This window comes from Anomaloglossus baeobatrachus, chromosome 1, assembly GCF_048569485.1.
Source record: "Anomaloglossus baeobatrachus isolate aAnoBae1 chromosome 1, aAnoBae1.hap1, whole genome shotgun sequence".
Lineage (NCBI taxonomy): Eukaryota > Metazoa > Chordata > Amphibia > Anura > Aromobatidae > Anomaloglossus > Anomaloglossus baeobatrachus.
Window position 1 is genome coordinate 319,172,821 of NC_134353.1, and position 21,101 is coordinate 319,193,921.

The 21,101-nt window shown below is 44.4% G+C and overlaps 1 protein-coding gene across 1 annotated transcript in view; it reads left to right on the top strand.

The window, feature by feature from the left end:
* LOC142292149 (uncharacterized) overlaps window positions 1-21,101 on the top strand; it is a 42,907-nt gene that overhangs the window by 17,911 nt on the left and 3,895 nt on the right. The window contains exons 4-6 of the mRNA XM_075337306.1: window positions 2,300-2,380; window positions 5,073-5,114; window positions 20,208-20,354. Of these exons, the coding sequence (XP_075193421.1) occupies window positions 2,300-2,380; window positions 5,073-5,114; window positions 20,208-20,354 (270 nt within the window). The remainder of the gene's footprint in view (window positions 1-2,299; window positions 2,381-5,072; window positions 5,115-20,207; window positions 20,355-21,101) is intronic.

A 21,101-nucleotide genomic window follows, 5' to 3' on the forward strand; every position in this document is an offset into this window, starting at 1 on the left:
ATGATCAAATACTTATTCCATGCAAATTAACAATTTAAAAATCATACAATGTGATTTTTTGGAATTTTTTACTATGAATTCTGTCTGTCACAGATAAAACGTACAGACCTCTCCATTCTTTGTCGGTGGGAAAACTTGTAAATCAATGTATCAAATACTTATTTTCCCCATTGTATATAGGTGTGTGAAGACATATATGTGTATCTATGTGCTATGTGTGTGTGTGCTATGTGTATGTATACATATGTGTGTATGTGCTTAGTGTATACATGCATGTGTGTATATACATGTGTGTGTAGCATAAAGTGTTTGTGTTACATACAGTGTGTATGTAGTATCCATTTATAAATCCCGGATGTACAGATAAGAGTTTATGAAATAACTGTATGTCATATGTCGTGAAGGAGGTAATAACCTCATTGCTAGCATGCCAAGGAGTGTAAGTGCTTGTATTTCTGCACATGCTGCTCTTACTCGATTCTAAACAAATCAAGATGTTTAGAAAATTTTCTTTCCTTTTTGATCATTTGCACATTATTAACTTGTCTAATCTATTCTGTGATTCCATAATTCTGCGATTTTCCTTCTTGGTGTCGTAATTCATTGAGGATTGTATATACGGTATACATACATTTTCTAGAGCCAGTGAATGTGAGTTTCAGCAGTGAACAGGAAAAATGTTATTTTTAGGCTAGTGGAACAAATGCTGTAAGCGTGTGTATGTGTGGGATCACTGACTATATATGCTTTGGCAGAGAATACCTACAATTACATAATTATAGGGAACACCACATTCACCTCCTGTACTTTGGAAGATGCACAGTGAATGATCATTAAAGTGAATACATAGCCCACTAAAAATGTGATAGAGCTTAGCTTACAGGCGCACAATGTCCATTTTGAAAGCTGAGCTTTTTTTGATGGACTAGACCTTCATTTGACCCAAACAGCTGCTTGACCTGCTATATAATTTGTGTAGGTAGTATGGCTTGATAAATGAATCCTTCTCACCATTGCCTCCTGATGTGTGTATCATTATAGTAGACCTGTCAGGAATCTGATTTATGTATGTGGGACTAGGTGAACAGTAAAAATGAACCTCTAACCCACCCTCTGGGCTAGAGATGAGCAAACTGGAACTATAAAGTTCAGGGTTCACACCGAACATAGAGTGTTAAAAAAAATGAACTTCTGAATTCGGATATCGAGTGCTGACCATAGCCTACCACTTGATTGAGGTGCTCAGGTATGCTCGGTGCTCAGCCCATTGAAAGCCGTTTGCAGTCTCTGAATGGCTTTCACTGAGGGTAAAAATGTTTTCGGATATTGTGTGTCCATTAAAAAACAAGAAAAAACAGCCTCCCCTGGAAATGCTCTTTATTGGTGGCTGTATGTGGGTGGAGAACCGAAATGCCCAATCATTAGCTTCAAATGGAATTCAGGTCAAGTCCAGGTCCCAAACTAAACTTTATCTAAAGTCCCTTTGCACTTGGAGGACCTGAACTTCTACAGGTCGGCTCATCTCTTCACGGGACACTTTTATCAGAAGAAAGACCCATTGTGCTGAGCTCAATTATATACTGGTCTGTCAAGAATGTGACTTTTTTTGTAGACTAAAGGCCGCTTTACACGCTGCGATATCGGTACCCATATCGCTAGCATGGGTACCTGCCCCCATCTGTTGTGCGACACGGGCAAATCGCTGCCCGTGCCGCACAACATCGCCCAGACCCGTCACACGTACTTACCTGCCCGGCGACGTCACTGTGACTGGCGAACCGCCTACTTTCTAAGGGGGCGGTCCGTGAGGTGTCACAGCGACGTCACAGCTGCGTCACTGAACCGCCGCCCAATAGAAGCGGAGGGGCGTAGATGAGCGGGACGTAACATCCCGCCCACCTCCTTCCTTCCGCATAGCGGCCGGGAGGCAGGTAAGGAGAGGTTTCTCGTTCCTGCAGTGTCACACAAAGCGATGTGTGCTGCTGCAGGAACGAGGAACAACTTCGTTACTGCTGCAGTAACGATATTTGAGAATGGACCCCCATGTCACCGATGAGCGATTTTGCGACGATGCAAAATCGCTCATAGGTGTCACACACAACGGCATCGCTAATGCGGCCGGATGTGCATCACCAATTCCGTGACCCCAACGACTTTGCATTAGCGATGTCGTAGCGTGTAAAGCCCCTTTAACTAAAGAAGAATATCCCTTTACAAAATACACAAAAAAGTGTCCCATGTAATGAACTATCAGCTAAAAAATTTCCTGCTTCTAAATGTTTTTTTTTATTTCCTTCAGGCACAGAGACACAGATACAACAACAACTTTTTCAGACGTGTGTACTTTCAGGCTCCTCCAAAATACATAACTTATGCTAAGGTAAGAACTTACTCCCCTATTTATATAATGTGTCTAGTCTAACATTCAGCGCTGCTGTACAATTATATTCAGATCAGTTATGTTTATTAGAAGGGTTTATTTTAACTACCTTACATATTGGTCCAAAAGGTAAATGCCAGCATTAGATGGAAATTTTATGTATTTTTTTAAATAAAATCTGCCATAGTGTTTGTGATCACATTTAGAATATGGATACTAGATTGTGATTCGCATACAAAGCAGCAGGTGATGTGAGTGCTTATGATCTCTGTACATCTTTATAGAAAATATTAGAAAAAAGACTAACTCCAAAATCTTAAAATCCAGACTTTATTTTAAATCTATGGTATAATTAAATAGACAATGGAATTAAACATGCGTACGTATTTTAGCCAAGATTCATCAAGTCTGGCGTGCTGCAGTCAGAAGCCCCTGGAATCATTAAAGACTGTTTCTGAAAAGTGGCACTTGCCACAAATCTTACTCCAGTCGGGGACTTAAAGGGGTTTTCTTACAAACAAAGTACATTTCAAAATTAATTTTAATTATTACATCTTGAAATAATAATAATTTTCACAATTGGATGTATTTAAAAAAAAAAAAAATGTTCCTATACTGAGATAATCTTATATATGTGTCCCTGCTATGTACTGTGTAATAGCCGTGTCTGACCGTACAGTGACATGGTCTGATCACACCACATCTCCTGGGCAGTGGAGGAAGCAAAAGACTATAAAGACATTACAGCATGGGATCACAGCTGATTCTTTATGTGAGGTAAAGCATTTCCCTACCTATTAAAAGAAATAATGTTTTACCTCAAAGAAAGAATAATTTGCAATCTTGTACTTTAATGTCTGTATACTTTTTTTTCCCCTGCCCAGGAGATGTGGTATGATCAGACCAAGTCCCTGTAAGTTGAGACACAGCCATTACACAGTACATAGCAGGGGCACATATATAAGATTATCTCAGTACAGGAACATTTTTTTAAACACATTCATGTGCGGAAATTATTATTGTTCCAACATCTATTGATTAAATGTACTTTGTTCATGAAACAACCTCATTAAGTAAGACTTCTTGTGTAAGATAATCTAAAGTTCATCATGAACTAGACAAATTGTGGTGTACACCCCTCTTCTACACCTGCCCCAATGCTACCCATTTTAGTACAGCCGAATGAAATGCATGAAAATATAAAAATTAAAACATTTTTGCTTAAAGCAGAGTTTTTAAAGTGCTTTACGCCCAAATTCTGATGGACTTGCTTAGATCATAGTATCATAGTTTTTAAGGTTGAAGGGAGACTCTAAAGGGGGCTTTACATGCTACGATATCGTTAATGTTTTATCGTCGGGGTCATGTTGTTAGTGACGCACATCCGGCGTCATTAACGATATCGCAGCGTGTGATACCAGCGACTTTAAGCGACTTCAAAAATGGTGAAAATCGTTCACTATGGAGAGGTCGTCCCAAACTCAAAAATCGGTAAGGGTTGTTTTTCGTTGTGGTTCGTCGCTCCTGCGGCAGAACACATCGCTGTGTGTGACACCGCAGGAGCGAGGAATATCTCCTTACCTGCCGCCGGCCACAATGCGGAAGGAAGAGGAGGGCGGGATGTTTACATCACGCTCAGCTCTGCCCCTCCACTTTGATTGGCCGGCCGCTTAGTGACGTCGCGGTGACGCCGAACGTCCCTCCCCCTTAAAGGAGGGATTGTTCGGCAGTCACAGCGACGTCGCCGACCAGGTAAGTGCGTGCGACGCTGCTGTAGCAATAATGTTCGCTACGGCAGCGATCACACACAATCGCAGGAACGACGGGGGCGGGTGCTTTTGCGTACGATATCGCTAGCAATTGCTAACAATATCGTGGCGTGTAAAGCCACCTTTAGTCCATCTAGTTCAACCCGTAGCTAAAGATGAGTTGGAGCTTTTGAGTTTAGCAATCCATTCCTAACAACATAATGGCATAGTCAATAGGAAAGTGCCGCTTCAGTGTGCCTTGCCTCGGCTATGCCCATTTATTACCATAGACCACATGACTGTCCCATTATAGTCAATTATTGACATTATGGACAACAGGGGACAAGCAAGCAATTGTCTGGTTTCAGTCTTCAGATTGGCACTGGTCTTAATAGTCCAAAATTAATAGTATTTTCCATCATTTAAAGGGAACCTGTCAGCAGGTTTTTGCGTCTAAGCCTTTTTTGAAACCCTCGAAGGTCCCTGCTATGAACAGCTACTGAGGTGGACAGTTTTACAAATAAATAATAGTGATGAGTGAGCACTAAAATGCTCAAGTGTTCAGTACTCGAATTGAGCAACTCAGAAGCTTGGAGGGATCGACTTGAGTACCAAGTATAATGAAAGTCTATTAGAAACTTAAGTATTTTTCTTAAACCTCCAAAGAGGCTGAGAGAGAGAGACGTTAGGAATCAAGCATGTTGAGCCCCTGCAAGATACTTGATTCAGTACTGAGCGTCCTGAGCACCCTGATGCTTGGTTACCAATATAAAAAATAGTTCTCAAAGTAAAAAATGCCTGTCTCTTCTGGAAAACATTTTTTTTCCAGGAGAGCATACCCTCTTTTTTTTCTAAAGGGAGTTTACATGAAACTGCTTTTAACCAAACATTTTTGTGTGGGTTATTTTTATAGTTGACTATATTATAATTAATTTATCTTCTAGGCAAGCGATTCTTCAGAAGAAAATGAGGATAGCTCTGACGAAGTATGTATATGGGTCCTATTTTTACTTTGGTACTGAATATTATTCAAATTTACAAGTTTAGATGTACTTTTTTAAAATAAATCTTTATTGCGTCTCTAAAATAGAAAGACTGTATTGGATTACATAGTGTCTTGTCCGTCATTGACATAATCTCTTTCATGAAGCAACATACTATGCTGATCACTATAAGGAGACATATCACAGTTAACATGTCTGTTTTAGCAAATACTTGCATTCCCTATGAAGTTACAATGTATATCATTTTTCATATTTCTCCTACAAATGTATAAATGTACAATTGGGGGTGACCAGTTGGAGGTTTGTCCCCACACTCTCTGATATGGCCCAATCAGAGCTGACAGTGGCAGACTGTGTAAAGACACTCCCCTGTAACAAGGTGAATGATAACACCCAGTTGTCAATTTATTCACAAACATTCAGGAGCAATGGCACATGCATAGCGTTATGAGAAACATCAATATGGTTATTTAATCAGGGATACAAGTATTTATCGAAATAGATATGCCAAGGTAAGGTAACAGCTACTCTTTAGGGCTCACTCACACAGCCATAGATTTTCTCATGCGATTATTCTTATGACACTCAGCTCAAACTCTGATGGCTGTGTGCAAATTTTTAACATATTTTGTGTATTAATTCATCACAGTTTCATCAAAAAATCTCTTCTGCAAATGCGTGAAAGCAAACCTTCATTTCTTTATCGCTTCATTGGGGGACACAGGAAACCATGGGTGTATGCTGCTGGGACTAGGAGATGACACTATGCAAATAAAAAAGTTAACTCCTCCCACGTAGTATACACCCACTGACTGGAGCTGAGGAGATCAGTTTTTGCTTAGTGTCCGAGGAGGTTGGACACGCAGGGGCTGCTCTCAGCCCTTCAGGTTTGTATTGTTGTGTTTTATTAATGTTTTTCCCTTTGTTTTTCAGACACAGCTCGTCGGGCGACAGGGTGTAATCGCTCACCCTGCTCTCCCACATAGAGACCGGTCGCACAGAAGTGGGGTCCGTCCGCCACTTCCGTTGTCTTCCGTGTCTGTCTGGCAGGACCCTACCCCCCCTAACACTCTCAAGACTGTTTGGGGGGCATCCGCACAGAGGGACAGGCGGATGGTCCTTGCCCCCCTCCCCAAAGACTCTCTCGCTCCCGAGCCTGATTGTGGGGTAGGAGGACGAAGACCGTACCCAGGATGGAGAGGTACCCTTCCAGTCTCCCCTAGACTATGCCCGCGACAACCGTCGAGATGTCTTCACTCGCCTTCCAGGATGGATCCAGGTTCACCTCAAAGACAAGCCAGGAACTCAGATAAGTAATCCAATCCCCCTCCTTCTTCCCCGTCCCGGGTTAGGGGGAGGGATACCGGGTATAGAAGCCCACAGTCTTCCTCCTGGGTCAGGGGTTCCCTTATCCCCCCTAGATCCCTTCACCTCAGTCTCCGGCGGCCTGCCCTTAGAAATTTAGCCCCGGTTCCTCGGCGGCCTGGCCTTAGAAATCTAACCCCCGGCTCCATTGCCGCCCGGCGTCCCCTCCGGCGGCCTGCCCTTAGAAGCGTAGCCCCCAGCTCCACTGCGGCCCGGCGCCCCCTCCGGCGGTCTGCCCTTAGAAATTTAGCCCCCGGTTCCACTGCGGCCCGGCGGCCCCTCCGGTGGCCTACTCTTAAAATTTAGGCCCCGGCTCCATTGCGGCCCAGCGTCTCCCCCCGCGGCCTATCCTTAAAACCTAGGCCCCGGCTCCTTGCGGCCCGGCGTCCCCTGCGGCCTGGCGTCTCCTCCGGCGGCCTACCCTTAAAATTTAGGCCCCGGTTTCCTTGCGGCCCGGCGTCTCCTCCGGGGCCTACCTTAAAAATTTTGTCCCCGGCTTAATTGCGGCCCTCTGCATTCCCGCGCTCCCCCAGCCGGGAATTCAGCCCGCGCGCGCGGGCTTTTCAAATTCTTCTGGCTCCCCTGTGCAACCGCCGCCGCCCCCCTCTCTCCTGGCGCCTGACGTCACTTCCGGCGCCGAATCTCCCGGGGAACGCTGCTCCGGCCCGCACTTCCAGCCTCCCGGCTCGGTAAGTAACCCCACCGCCGCAGCTTCAGTGCCCCCCGCAGACAGCCAGTGCGTCCCAGGGCCCCCTCAGTCAGCGCTCCGAGCTGCCCAGCACCACTCACCTCAGACTCCCGGTCCCGGCAAGATTGTAAAAAAAAAAAACGAAAAAAAAAACCTTCAGCAGACCGCAAAACCGGCTCTCTTGTCATTACTCCAGGAGCACCTACACCGGATTCCTGGTGCAGTTCACTTGCAGTGAGCTGTCCCCCCTCTAACATACAGCGCATGGTTATAGAGCGACTTCAGTCCGGGAATATTAACAGCCCCCCTTCCTCTACAGGTGCGAGATGTCAATCTCCTATACGCACTCCATTTCCAGGGGTATTCCAGCAAACTGGGGCCCTATCCACCTCCACCGTCTGTGTTTTCTTGTGCTCCTGCCTATTTTCCTGTCCCACTACCTAGTGTGTCAGCGTTCCTCACGTAGGGTCACTATTCGTGGGTTAATGTTCCTCATGTCCTATCTGCGGTCATATACCCGCCTGTCACATGGTCATTGACCCGTCCACTGTTTTCAACCTCAGCCTGTTCACTATCTAGTGTGCCAGTGTCTCCATTTACCTGTCTACTATACAGTGTGCCAGTAGTACCATGTGTCTGTCCGCTACCCAGTGTGCCAGTGTTTCGCTTACAATGGTCTACACCTGTGTGCCCGTGGCCTTCACCTGTGTGCCAGTGTCTTCTGTGTGCCAGCGTCTTTCTCCCGCTTGTCCACTATCCAGTGTGTCAGCGTCTCTATGCACTGGCCTACATCTCCGCGCCAGCATTTTCCTGTCCCTGTCCACTATCCAGTGTGCCAGTGTCTGTGTACCCCAATAACCAGGTGACAGTCTCTGTGCCATGCCTGTCTGCCCCAATACACAGATGCCTTCGGGACCCTGCCCGCTATTCAGTTGGCCGGCGTTATTACGCGCATTTGTTTACTCTGGTGTACCAGTGTCCTCTCGAGCTGGCTCTCTATCTAGTGCGCCAGTGTTTCTTTACGCACCTGTTTACACCACCGTATCAGTGTTGGGTGAACCCACCCACGGTTTGGGGGGTCGGGTCTCTAATCGCACCTGTCTGTTTCTGCAGAAAAAAGGAATTTTGTGTATATAGACCATTTCATGCAGCATCCAGATTGACAGTTCCACAAGTCTGTCCACTTGCTTGTGTGCCAAGGTCTCTATATGTCGGTACACCTTCCAGGGTGCCAGTACCCTCTATCCAGAGTGACTCTATGTACCTACCCACCATCCGGTGTGCTAGTGTTTCTTGAATGAGCCCCCTATCTCGTGTACCTGTTGGCTATATGCACCTGTATACTACAGCGTGACAAGGATTTGATGAGCCGCGTCAGCATTCACTCTCCAGTGTATCTGTACGCACCTACCCACCATGCGGTGTGCTACAGTTTTTTCTTGCATGTGACCTCTATCTTGTGTGTCAGCATTTCTATATGCACCTGTATACTACAGCGTGACAGTGATTTGATGAGCCTGTCCATTAGCGTTTGGACCAGCACTTCTCCGAACCAGAGGCCAGATACAGCAACTGGCTTAGGTGCTTTGTTCAGCTTTTCCGCTCATCTCTGACCGAGGCGAGAACTCCATCCATCTCTGTCCCATGAGGCGGCACGGGAACAGCTGTCACATTCAGTGCCAGTACTCCTGATCGATGATCCTGCCCGCTACCCAAGGGGCTAGCGTTTCTCCACACCAGAGGCTGGTTACCGTAACAGGTATGTGTTTTCTCTACTCTCGACCCAGGGAGTCGAACAGACTGAGTCATCTAGTGGGTCAGCTCTCTCCCTCATCTCCGACTGAAGCGAGGACTGGGTCTGCAGGGACCCCATGATGCGCCACGGTTGCAACTGTCAATAGGTTGCTCCCCAGTGACCCAGGACTCTCTCCTACTTCAAACCATCTAGTCAGGTGAACAGGAGGTAAGCCAGGGTCTTTTGGACCAGTTCATTGTCCTTCCTTCCTGCACCAGCTATTTACTCACTTCCCAGTGATCTGCATCCATACGTATGGAGTAACCTTGAGGTAAGGCTACATGCGACCATTTATCCGGAGGGTCGTGTGCTTCACTCCCGGCAGCAAGCACGGACCCCATGATGCGGCTCAGCAGCAGCGCTCTTTTGGTCACTTCCCAGTGACTCGAGATTTTCTCCTACCTCGCACATGCATATAAGGTAGCCACAAGGTAAGACTTCTTCTCCCTTGACCATACGTTGGCTCCGTCGTTTCTTGAAACAGCAGTCATTTTGGTTTCCAAAAGAGGTAAGCAGGGTACAACTCTGTCGGCTAACCAGTATGTTGTCCGTTTTTTTTGCTTCCTGCCACCCTCCTCGGGTGGTTCATAGTATTTTTTGGCATCCGCCTATTTTCTGGCTTAGACCAGCCTTGGCTGCGCCCTCCACTAGGGTTCCGGCCAGGTACTGTACATATCCAAATCCATAGGTCGTTACTTACGTTCTCTCTCTTTCAGATAGAGATCAGATTCCGCAGTCCCTTCTCAGTCAACAGATGAAGTTAAGAACCAGACACAGGAGCGTCCAATCATCGATTCCACGGAGGACCAAGTACCCTGATGGCCCAGTCATTGGGCTCACTCTTCTGGACAGGTTGTAGGTTCCAATGTTTGTCTTCTGTCCCCTTTCCGTAACAGAATCCTCCAGGGAGCCCTGATTACTCAGACCACTGGGTGTTTCCACCCAAACACTCGGCACTACAGCGAGTGGTCTTCACCAACACCTAGACATGACCTGATTCAGTTTCAGGCCAAGAGGGGTCTTCTTTTCCTCTGGCCCCGGGTCTGCCTCACTTCCCTCGTAGCCTTCTAGATGGCTCTTGGAGATATGCTAGATCTCTTTGTAGTCTCCGCCATACCAGATTCCACGTCCGCTTTCCACCGCTTGGTCTTAGCCGCTTGTGCATCCCTGCACTTTTCAAACAGAGCTCCTAACAGACCATTTAGACTCCAACTTCCAGGGATAGGCGTCCCTCCCCTGGCCGGCTAGCGCTTAAGCCAACGACTTAGTCCTAGCCTTTCTTGAGGTCCCCCTCAAAAGGGGCCTTCCTTCTCCCACTCCAGGTCATACATCCCAGGTCTTGTGCCTTTTTGTCTTTCTCAGGAGCCGTCCCCCATGGGGGTTCTCCTACCCATGATTCACTGCAATGATAACCCGGTACCCGACTACAGAGTTCGGGTCTCTCCCAGTCACGTTACGGTAGATGCTCGGATTCCCTTCTCCTGTCGGCCACGTCACAGCGGAAGTCGGTCCTGGGAATTCCTTTGACTCCTTAACCTTGTCATTTTTATCCAGACCTCACAGGTTCTCTGAACCCTTCCATACACAGGAAAATTATCTCCCGTATTATTTTCCCGCCCGCAGGCTGTTTATTCCACTAGGGTCACATCACTTCCTCGGGTGCTGTGAAACCAACGGGTCAAGTGCCCCTATGGCGGAATTCCCTTACATGCTTCTCGAGTATCCCGACTCCCTTGCAACCTTTTAGGTAGTCGGTTTCCCTTTCAGTCATTCTGCGGCTATAAGGGGCCAAGGCTCCTTTGGCCTCCACCTTCTGGCTCCTACCTCTACCAGGTGCCCTAGTTTTCTGCTCTCTTACAGTCTCAAACGTAGTACCAGGGTCTGTCGAGCCCGACCTATTTCTATCGGTCGCCTTAGATCCTTACCCTTCTTAGGTACAGACCTCAGAGGATGCAGTGTCTCCCTAATCGTCCTATCTCTAGCTCACGTATTTTGCACTAGTTCTTAGTACTCTCTAGTACTCTAACTCTTCTCCTATTCTTCGGCCTCTGGCCAGGTAGCGTTTTCCTTACGGGGTCTAAGACCAGGTTCCGGTCAAGGAATCTTGTCTCTGCTAACCCTGTTTTCGGGTTTTTTCTCTTCCCACCCTTGGGGACTGCTTTAGGACGTCCCATGGTTTCCTGTGTCCCCCAATGAAGCGATAAAGAAAAGTAGATTTTGGGTACTCACCGTAAAATCTCTTTCTTGGAGCCTTCATTGGGGGACACAGCACCCGCCCTTTTCTAAGACTTCAATAGATCTGGAATTTTCTGGTATTCAAGTTTCTCCTCGTACTGCTTTTACACAAACTGATCTCCTCAGCTCCAGTCAGTGGGTGTATACTACGTGGGAGGAGTTAACTTTTTTATTTGCATAGTGTCATCTCCTAGTCCCAGCAGCATACACCCATGGTTTCCTGTGAAAAACATGGTTTCCTGTGTCCCCCAATGAAGGCTCCAAGAAAGAGATTTTACGGTGAGTACCCAAAATCTACTTTTTTTCCTTGCACAGAATAATGGTCATAGGTAGAGATGAGTAGACCCGTGGAAGTTTGGTTTGGTAGGTTCAGCCAGACTTTAGATTAAGTTTGGTTTGGAACCTAAACTTGACCTGAACCCCAATGGAAGTCACTAATTGTTCAGTCTGGGTCTAGCCCACATGTAGCCAGCCATAAACAGAACTCTTCTGGGGTGGGTGGCAAGGGTTTTTCCATTTTTTTTGTTTGGTGCACACTGCATCCAATCACGCTGTTAATACCCCCAATGTCAGCTGTTCAAACACTGCAAGCGGCTCGCACTGGGCCGAGCATCAAGTGTACCCGAGCACAGTGATCCTCGCGTGAGTGATTTGCATATGTAAAGCAACCCAACTCTGAACCCGAACTCTGTTCTTTTTTGTAAAGTCTGTGTTTGGTATGAACACTGAACCTCGGGATCACTCATCTGTAGTCACATGATGATTAGAGATGAGTGAAGCCGAGGTTCACTGTGCTCGGGTACGCTTGGTGCTCAGCCCAGTGCTAGCCACTTACAAGTGTTTGAATTGCTCGCACTGGGGGTAACAACACTATGATCTGATGTAGTGTGTAAAAAAAAATGAAAAAACCTCGACCAACAGCCCCCGGACGTCATTGTGATGCCCTGGACTAGCCAGGTAATCACATACATACCAACATACACCCCCCCCCCACCCTAGACAGTAACAACAGTCAGACAAAAACCCTTGTTGCCTCCCTCCAGGGTCTGATGTCCACACCAGGTGGGGCGGAGCCAGGCGGTTGGCCCCACCCACCGAGGAGTTCACAGGCCTGGAGGTGGGAAAAGGAAGACAGATGAGTTTTGGAGGTGAAAGTGAGAGGAGTCAAATGTCTGCGTGTGCCTGGGTAGGAGCCCAGCAAGGTTGGCAGACGGTGGTGGCCATCTGCAGGAGTTGGTGGAACTCTGCGAAGCTGTAAGGACCGGGGTCGGGCGTTGGCCTGCCGGTACCGAACCGGGGAGCGGAGTGAAGCTAAGCACACAGGCAAGGCCATCGGACCCCGACCAGGTTTGGAGCCGCCGTCAATAATCAAATCCGAGTGTGACAGGAACCCCAGGGGTTTCTCAACAACCAAGTCCCGACAGAAGGCAACAGTCCACACCATGAGGATATACAGCCACCGCCACAGGCTAGAGATCCAAGGGCCAGCGCCTGCGGGCAAAACAGGCTCCTACGGCACCTATACACCAGGGAGCCGACTACCGGTGGGCAACCACAGGAGTCAGAACATTCTAAAAGGTGCAGGGAAAGACAGCCACAATCAGCCATCTGGGGAGAGCACAACAACAGCACTGCAGCCGGCTGCGAGATCCGTCCATCCGGCTGTTTTGGTTTACCAGAGACTCTGTCATTGATTTTCTGAGTGAGTACACCAGTGCCGTCCGGCACCACGCCGCGCTGTCCCTGCAACCCTGCACCCCAGCCATCCAGCCTCCCCGTTACATCACCGGGCCCCGGGATCACCAACCCCCTACCCACGGAGGGGACAACATCCCATCTGCACCCTACCATCTCTCCCGGGAACCCCGTTACCAGCAGTGGTGGTGCCATCATCACCACGTCCCATGGGTGGCGTCACGAACAATCTCCCTAAACATACCACCCCTTTTCACTCACGGGCGAGGAGCCACCGAGCAGCAGCAGCAGAAGCCCCAGACCCGAGCGTGGCGAGCGCGTCCCTTCCGCCCGCGACATCATCTGTTAATGGCTGGCTGCATGAGGGTGGAGACTCGAAATGCCCAATTAGTGACTTCCATTGGGGTTTGAGTCAAGTCCTGGTCCAAAACCAAACATTAACTAAAGTCTGGGTGAACCCGCTGAACCAAACTTCCATAGTTTCACTCATCTCTAATGGTGACCACAGTATAGTTATCAGAGTTGTGTCTAGTAACAAGTTGTATACCTGCATAATCATCACTTAGAGAAGAGTTTTATCCTCTGGATGTAAAGAAGAAGGTTTTATTCAACATCCAAAAGTGCATACACCAATAACTTTACGGGCTTGTTGACATGCTGTGTTTTTTTACACGCTTTTTTGCAATGGAAAAAAAGCAGCATTTCACAGTACTAGCAAAGTGAAGATTTCTGAAATCTCATACACACACTGTTTATTTTTCCTTGTAGATTTAAACCATAAAAAGTGTTTTAAAATCTGCAACATGACAATACTTTTAGCTATTTATGCAGTGTTTTTCACTCATAAAAATTAATGGGAAAAAAAAGTAAGATAGTATCAAAAACACATGCAAAAATGTGTAAAAACTCCACCATTTTTCCTGCTAACAATCTGGTTTTTGCTGCAGAAAAATCTGCTTATAGACTCAATGTGTACGCATACAACAAGAATATTTGTGTTTATTTCATCCATTTTTTCTGTGTACGCATACAACAAGAATGTTTGTGTTTATTTCATCCATTTTTTCATGTTTATGACATAGTTAAAAGTTTTTTTTCTTTTATGATGTCCTCTAAAAAGTGAAAAATGGCAAAAAAACCCCTCCTACTTAGGCTAAGCTTGACAAAGAATGCAGCTTGCATTTGAAACGCGATGGCGATCCCTGGGCTCCCTTGGCTCCATTCATCGTGATTTTCATGTATATTTTTCTGGATTTTAATTGAATAAAGGTCACTTTTTTATGTATCTCGGAAGTTTGATCCTTCTCCGCTATAAAATGTACACAGAAAGTTGTGGTACGGTAGTGTTAGCGGTTATACACAGTTGTACAACTGAGGACTACTCTTTATGCAGCAGAGAAAGTTGTGCTTCTATCATTAATGCTGCACCTAGTATATTAAAATACAAAAATTTTCCAGCTCACCTGATCCTCGAATGTTCCAGATCAAAACTCCAACTCCTGAAGTGTGTCCAAAAATTAAGATCCAGCACTTATAAAAGGGTGGACTTTATTCCATCAATTAAAAACATTACAAAAATGGAAACAGACACAGTGGAAATCCACCATGATATTAGTTTACGCGTTTAAAGACTAAATCCATTTAGCCTTGAAACGCGTAAACTAACATTATGGTGGATTTCCACTGTCTATTTTCATTTTTGCAATGTTTTTAATGTAACCAATGTATATTAGATTACATAGTAAAAACCTGCTGACAGATTACCTTTAAAAAGTCAGTTGGGGATCTTGTATCTTGGATGAATAGGCCAAGGCAGGTCCCTGGCGGCTTCTCCCCATCTGAGTTCCCTAGTGTTTAGTGTATGTTGGCCTGATCTCTCCGTATAAGAAAAGACCTATCACTCTAGAGGAATAGAGTGGGAAGAAGTCACCATAGACATGCCTCAGACTAGTCAACTGTGACACAGTCACCGGCCGACATCTCAAAATATATTTTTTCTGAAACACAAATTTCAGATTACTGTAAGGCTATGTGCGCACTTTGCCTCAAGGTAGTTGCAGTTCAAAAAGCATCCTCTGGCAGAAAGGACAATGCTTTTGGCTTTAAAAATGCATGTAAAACGCAAGTAAAGTAGCCTATGCGCACCTTGCGGTTTTCATGAGTTTTTAGTGCTTTTCCGGTGCTTTTAGAAACACTGCAGTTTTGTATTAAATTGAATGGATGGGAAACGCACCCAAAATGGCAAAAACAATTGACATGTTGCTTCTTTAAACGCTGAGTTTTTGCCCAAATTTACGCAAATTAAACTCAGCGTTTTGAACAGCAAATTGCGCACAAGAAAGCTCAATGTCCCATTGACTTTGCTTGAAAAGCATAACGCAAGCATTTTGGCATGAAAACGCTGCAGTAGAAAAAGCAGTGGAAAAGCAGATAAAAAAGCAAAGTGCGCACATAGCCTAAAGCACAGTGCATTCAGTCTCTGAATCTTACTGCCTGTGGTTCAGGTAGCTTGAATCTCATGGTTACTTTTAGGCTGAGACCGCACTTTGCGTTTCCACCTGCGTTTCAGGTCCGTTTTGAGAAGCACCTTTTTCATGCCAAAAGGCATGCGTTTTGATTTTCCAGCAAAGTCTATGGAAAATGGTGATTTTCAGACCGCACTTTGCATTTCTAAATGCTGCGTTTAATTTGCATATTTTGTGGCAAAAACCATGCGTTCAAAGAAGGAGCATGTCAGTTGTTTTTGCCATTTTAGGTGCGTTTTGCTAACATTGAAGTCAATGAGAAATGGCAAAAACCAAGATTCCAGCAAATTTCTGCGTCTTACCTGCTTTTTCAGTGCAGAAAACATGCGTTTTTGACTACCAAAATGCATGCTTTTTGGACTTCAAAATAATGATTTCATATGTCGCTTTACACACATACATAATCCGACAATTAAATTTGAGAAAAATATGCATTTATTGCTATATTAGCGATAAATTGTATATTACCGCTATAATTTTATGAAATATATCTATTTTCATTATTTTTTCCATTAATATAGATTTTATCCTTTTTTTCTCTTTTTTCATTCTGTATGACTGATTAAACTTTATTAAGCAGTGTCTTGTTGCTCAAAACGCATCTTTCAAAACGCAGGTGAAAAAGCATGTAAAAAGCGCTGAAAACGCATCAAAAAAGCGGTAAATACGCATGCGTTTTCAGCGCTAAATTTCTGAAAAAGGCAACTTTGGTCAAATTAATTAAGCCAAAAACGTGCATTTAGAAATTCAAGTAGGTGAACGCAAAGTGCGGTCTCAGCCTTAATCCTAAAATGTATTGGTCGAGGAATGTGGTGAACCCTCTCTCCCACCAAAAATAGTTTATTTTTCAAATGAGAGTAGTAAAACATAAATATATATATATATATATATATATATATATATATATATATATATATATATATATATATATATAAAAAATTGGCATTATTATCATTGCATTAACCCTTAGAATAAAGTTGATGTGTCAGTTAAACAAATTGGTAAACAGTGTTAAAAAAAATAAAAAAAAAATAAAAAAAACACAATTCCAAAATTGTTTTTTTTGTACATTCCACCTTTAAAAAAACGTAGAATTAAGTAAACTTAAAAACAAATGTACTATTAAATAGTACCACTGAAATATATATCTTGTCAAGTAAAAAAATTAGCTCTCATACAGCTCCAGTGAAAGAAAATTGGAAAAATCATGACTCTCAGAATATGCCAGCACAGAAATAAATGACTACTTTTGTACAATAATTACACTGTTACAAAAAAATCAAAAACAAATATAACTACATAAATTTGGTATCCCCATAATGTTGCTAAACCATAGAAAAAAAGCTAACTCCTTATTTATGCAGCACGTGAATATTGGAAAATATAAATCCTCAAATATCTACCCCAGAACTGCTGTTTTTTTCTATTCCACCCATAAAGAGTTAATAAAAAGTAATAAGTTATATTCTACCACTGATAAATACAACTTGGAAAAAAAACTTAAAATGTTACAGCTGCTGAAATGTAACAATCAAAAAAAAAAAGTTTTTTCTTAAAGGCCCAAAATGGGCAAATTATAAAGTGGGTTAAACATTGTGCATATCAAGTAGAATTTGCCAAATTCTGGCATAATTTGTGTAAAATAAACCTCTTTCATGACTTGAAAAATATTTATGAAGTGTTTAAAGCATTTTTTGTCCAGCTGGAAGGCTAGGCCAAATGAAAAGGGGAGTGGTTTATGTGTGAAGAGGTGTGGCTTGTGTGAAGAGGTGTGGTTTATGTGAAGAGGTGTGGTTTGTGTGTGAAGAGGTGTGGTGTGTGCAGAGGTATGGTTTATGTGTGCAGAGGCATGGTTTATGTGTGTAGAGGTATAGTTTGTATGTGAAGAGGTGTGGTTTATGTATGTAGAGGTGTGGTTTATGTGTGAATAGGCGTGGTTTATGTGTGAACAGGCGTGGTTTATGTGTGAAGAGGTATGGTTTATGTGTGAAGAGGTATGGTTTATGTGTGAAGAGGCATGGTTTGTGTGTGAAGAGGCATAGTTTGTGTGTGAAGAGGTGTGGTTTATGTTTGAAGAGGCGTGGTTTATGTGTGAAGAGGTGTGGTTTATGTGTGAAGAGGTGTGGTTTATGTGTGTAGAGATGTGGTTTATGTGTGAACAGGCGTGGTTTATGTGTGAACAGGTGTGGTTTATGTGTGAACAGGCGTGGTTTATGTGTTAACAGGTGTGGTTTATGTGTGAACAGGCGTGGTTTATGTGTGAACAGGCGTGGTTTATGTGTGAACAGGCGTGGTTTATGTGGGAAGAGGTATGGTTTATGTGTGCAGAGGCATGGTTTATGTGGGAAAAGGCGTAGTTTGTGTGTGAAGAGGCGTAGTTTGTGTGTGAAGAGGTGTGGTTTATGTGTTAAGAGGCATAGTTTATGTGTGAAGAGGTGTGGTTTGTGTGTGAAGAGGTGTGGTTTATGTGTGTAGAGATGTGGTTTATGTGTGAAGAGGCGTGGTTTATGTGTGAATAGGTGTGAAGAGGTGTGGTTTATGTGTGTAGAGATGTGGTTTATGTGTGAAGAGGCATGGTTTATGTGTGAATAGGTGTGAAGAGGTGTGGTTTATGTGTGAAGAGGTGTCTTCTATGTGTGAAGAGGCGTACTTTATGTTTAAAGAGGTGTGGTTTATGTGTGAAGAGGCAAGGTTTATGTTTGAAGAGGTGTCTTTTATGTGTGAAGAGGCATGGTTTATGTGTGAAGAGGCATGGTTTATGTTTGAAGAGGCATAGTTTATGTTTGAAGAGGTGTGGTTTATGTGTGAAGAGGTGTGGTTTATGTGTGAAGAGGTGTGGTTTATGTGTGAAGTGGCATGGTTTATGTGTGAAGAGGGGTGGTTTATATGTGAAGAGGTATGGTTTGTGTGTGAATAGGTGTAGTTTATGTTTGAAGAGGTGTGGTTTATGTGTGAAGAGGCGTGGTTTATGTGTGAAGAGGTGTGGTTTATGTGTGAAGAGGTGTGGTTTATGTTTGAAGAGGTGTGGTTTATGTGTGAAGAGGCGTAGTTTATGTTTGAAGAGGCGTGGTTTATGTGTAAAGAGGGGTCTTTTATGTGTGAAGAGGCATGGTTTATGTTTGAAGAGGTGTCTTTTATGTGTGAAGAGGCGTGGTTTATGTTTGAAGAGGTATGGTTTGTTTGAAGAGGTGTGGTTTGTGTGTGAATAGGTGTAGTTTATGTTTGAAGAGGTGTGGTTTATGTGTGAAGAGGTGTGGATTATGTTTGAAGAGGCGTAGTTTACGTTTGACGAGGCGTGGTTTATGTGTAAAGAGGTGTCTTTTATGTGTGAAGAGGCATGGTTTATGTTTGAAGAGGTGTCTTTTATGTGTTAAGAGGCATGGTTTATGTTTGAAGAGGTGTCTTTTATGTGTGAAGAGGTGTGGTTTATGTGTGAAGAGGTGTGGCTTATGTTCTGAAGAGGTATGGTTTATGTTTGAAGAGGTGTGGTTATGTGTGAAGAGGCATGGTTTATGTGTGAAGAGGCATGGTTTATGTGTGAAGAGGTGTCTTTTATGTTTGAAGAGGTGTGGTTTATGTGTGAAGAGGCGTAGTTTATATTTGAAGAGGTGTGGTTTATGTGTGAAGAGGCGTGGTTTATGTGTGAAGAGGCATGGTTTATGTGTGAAGAGGCATGGTTTATGTGTGAAGAGGCATGGTTTATGTGTGAAGAGGCATGATTTATGTGTGAAGAGGCGTGGTTTATGTGTGAAGAGGCATGGTTTATGTGTGAAGAGGCATGGTTTATGTGTGAAGAGGCATGGTTTATGTGTGAAGAGGCATGGTTTATGTGTGAAGAGGCATGGTTTATGTTTGAAGAGGTGTCTTTTATGTGTGAAGAGGTGTGGTTTATGTGTGAAGAGGTGTCTTTTATGTGTGAAGAGGCGTAGTTTATGTGTGAAGAGGTGTGGTTATGTGTGAAGAGGCATGGTTTATGCGTGAAGAGGTGTCTTTTATGTTTGAAGAGGTGTGGTTATGTGTGAAGAGGTGTGGTTTATGTGTGAAGAGGCGTAGTTTATGTTTGAAGAGGTGTGGTTTATGTGTGAAGAGGCGTAGTTTATGTTTGAAGAGGTGTGGTTTAAAACACAACACAATGCAGAAAAAAAAATGCACCAAAATTGGAGTTCTGTTCCTGGTAGAAAGTAAGCCAATTAATAGGCAGCGTAAACTTAGATAACATACTCTGAAAATTGGATTTATTAAACAGCATGAACTACTTACAGAAACTTGGCGCATTTTAGGACTGTCAAGTGTAAGTCTGCCATGTCTTAGAATAGGTTCTGAAAAATAAGCTCCAAAGTAAATAATAAAGGAATGAGATAGGACATTGGCAGCTAACAATTAACCTGTATGAATCCATCTACTCAATTTTCAATGTAGTTAATTTGCTCGTCTAGCGTACATAACAAAATAGTATGCCATCTTCTATCCTGTTTTTAAATCCTGTGGTTGTATGACTCATTATGAGGATCATTTCCCAGCAATGTATTCTTGCTTCTAAACCACCATAGAGGTTAACCTCACACACAACAAAAGGCCGATATACACAGTTCTGGCTGAATGGATTCCAGATGACTTTTCTATGAATGAAGACAGAAGCCTCAATAAATACTTGGAGAAAGGCAGATGTAATCATGTCAGCATGAGTAAAGCAATAGTAAAGGAATTTGGTAAAATAAAAATATTCATATTTTTCTAGTGTCATATTAATAATTTTATATATCTGATTACAGCAGGAGGAATCAGTGGATGCTGGTAAAAATGGAAACAATGCTGCATCAGAAGAGGCAGGAGCAGAGGAATCAGAAGGAAATGGGGCAGAGGAAGAGGCTGACTCTGAAGGTGGCGAAGAGGAGAATGGAGGAACCTCTGCTCCAGAGGTGACAAAAGATCATTACATTTGTGACGCCCTGGCCTATCAGGTCGTCACAGGGTATTGTGCAATCTGCCCTTCTGCACAGTATCCACCCTCCTTGGTTACGGATCCTGGTCCTTTGGTGTTGCTGACAGCTTAGCCAATCAAAATCCTAGGAACACTTCCCACTTGAACCTACCAGACACACCATTGGGGGGCCTGAAGGGATAGGTCCGCCCACATGGGGGGTTGGTGAGGAGAAAGTGAGGACACTGTCAGTAGAGAGTTGAGAGTTGAGAATGAAGGAGAGAGGAGGTGAAATGGCTCTCATGAGGAGAGGCCACGGAGGAGAGCTCCTGAGTACTAGGTGGCAGACATTGGTCTGGGCCTGGTAGGAACTGGAACCCGGTCGCAGGCGACAGTGTCAAGGGATACGGACTGCCGAGGAGGGCAGCAGGCGGCCTTGAGCTATCACCGGGCAGGGGCCAGGGCATGACGGGGTACGTGGACCCCAGGCTGGAAAGTAGCTTCACGCATTCCGGTAATTTACCCGATGGGGGTGAAGATTTCAAGTGTCATCCCCAACCCGCTCCACAATTGGGGTACTAGCTCACCGATAGGATAGGACTTTCTCACTACAGTCCAAAGAAATCCTACGTGTGAACCCTAAGAGCAAGCTCGCTCTGTTAGCCATACGGGTGAGTGGGACCCGGAGTGTTTCATACCAACGGGTCCAATCAAGACTAAGGTGCCAGGGACAGGGCCACAGACC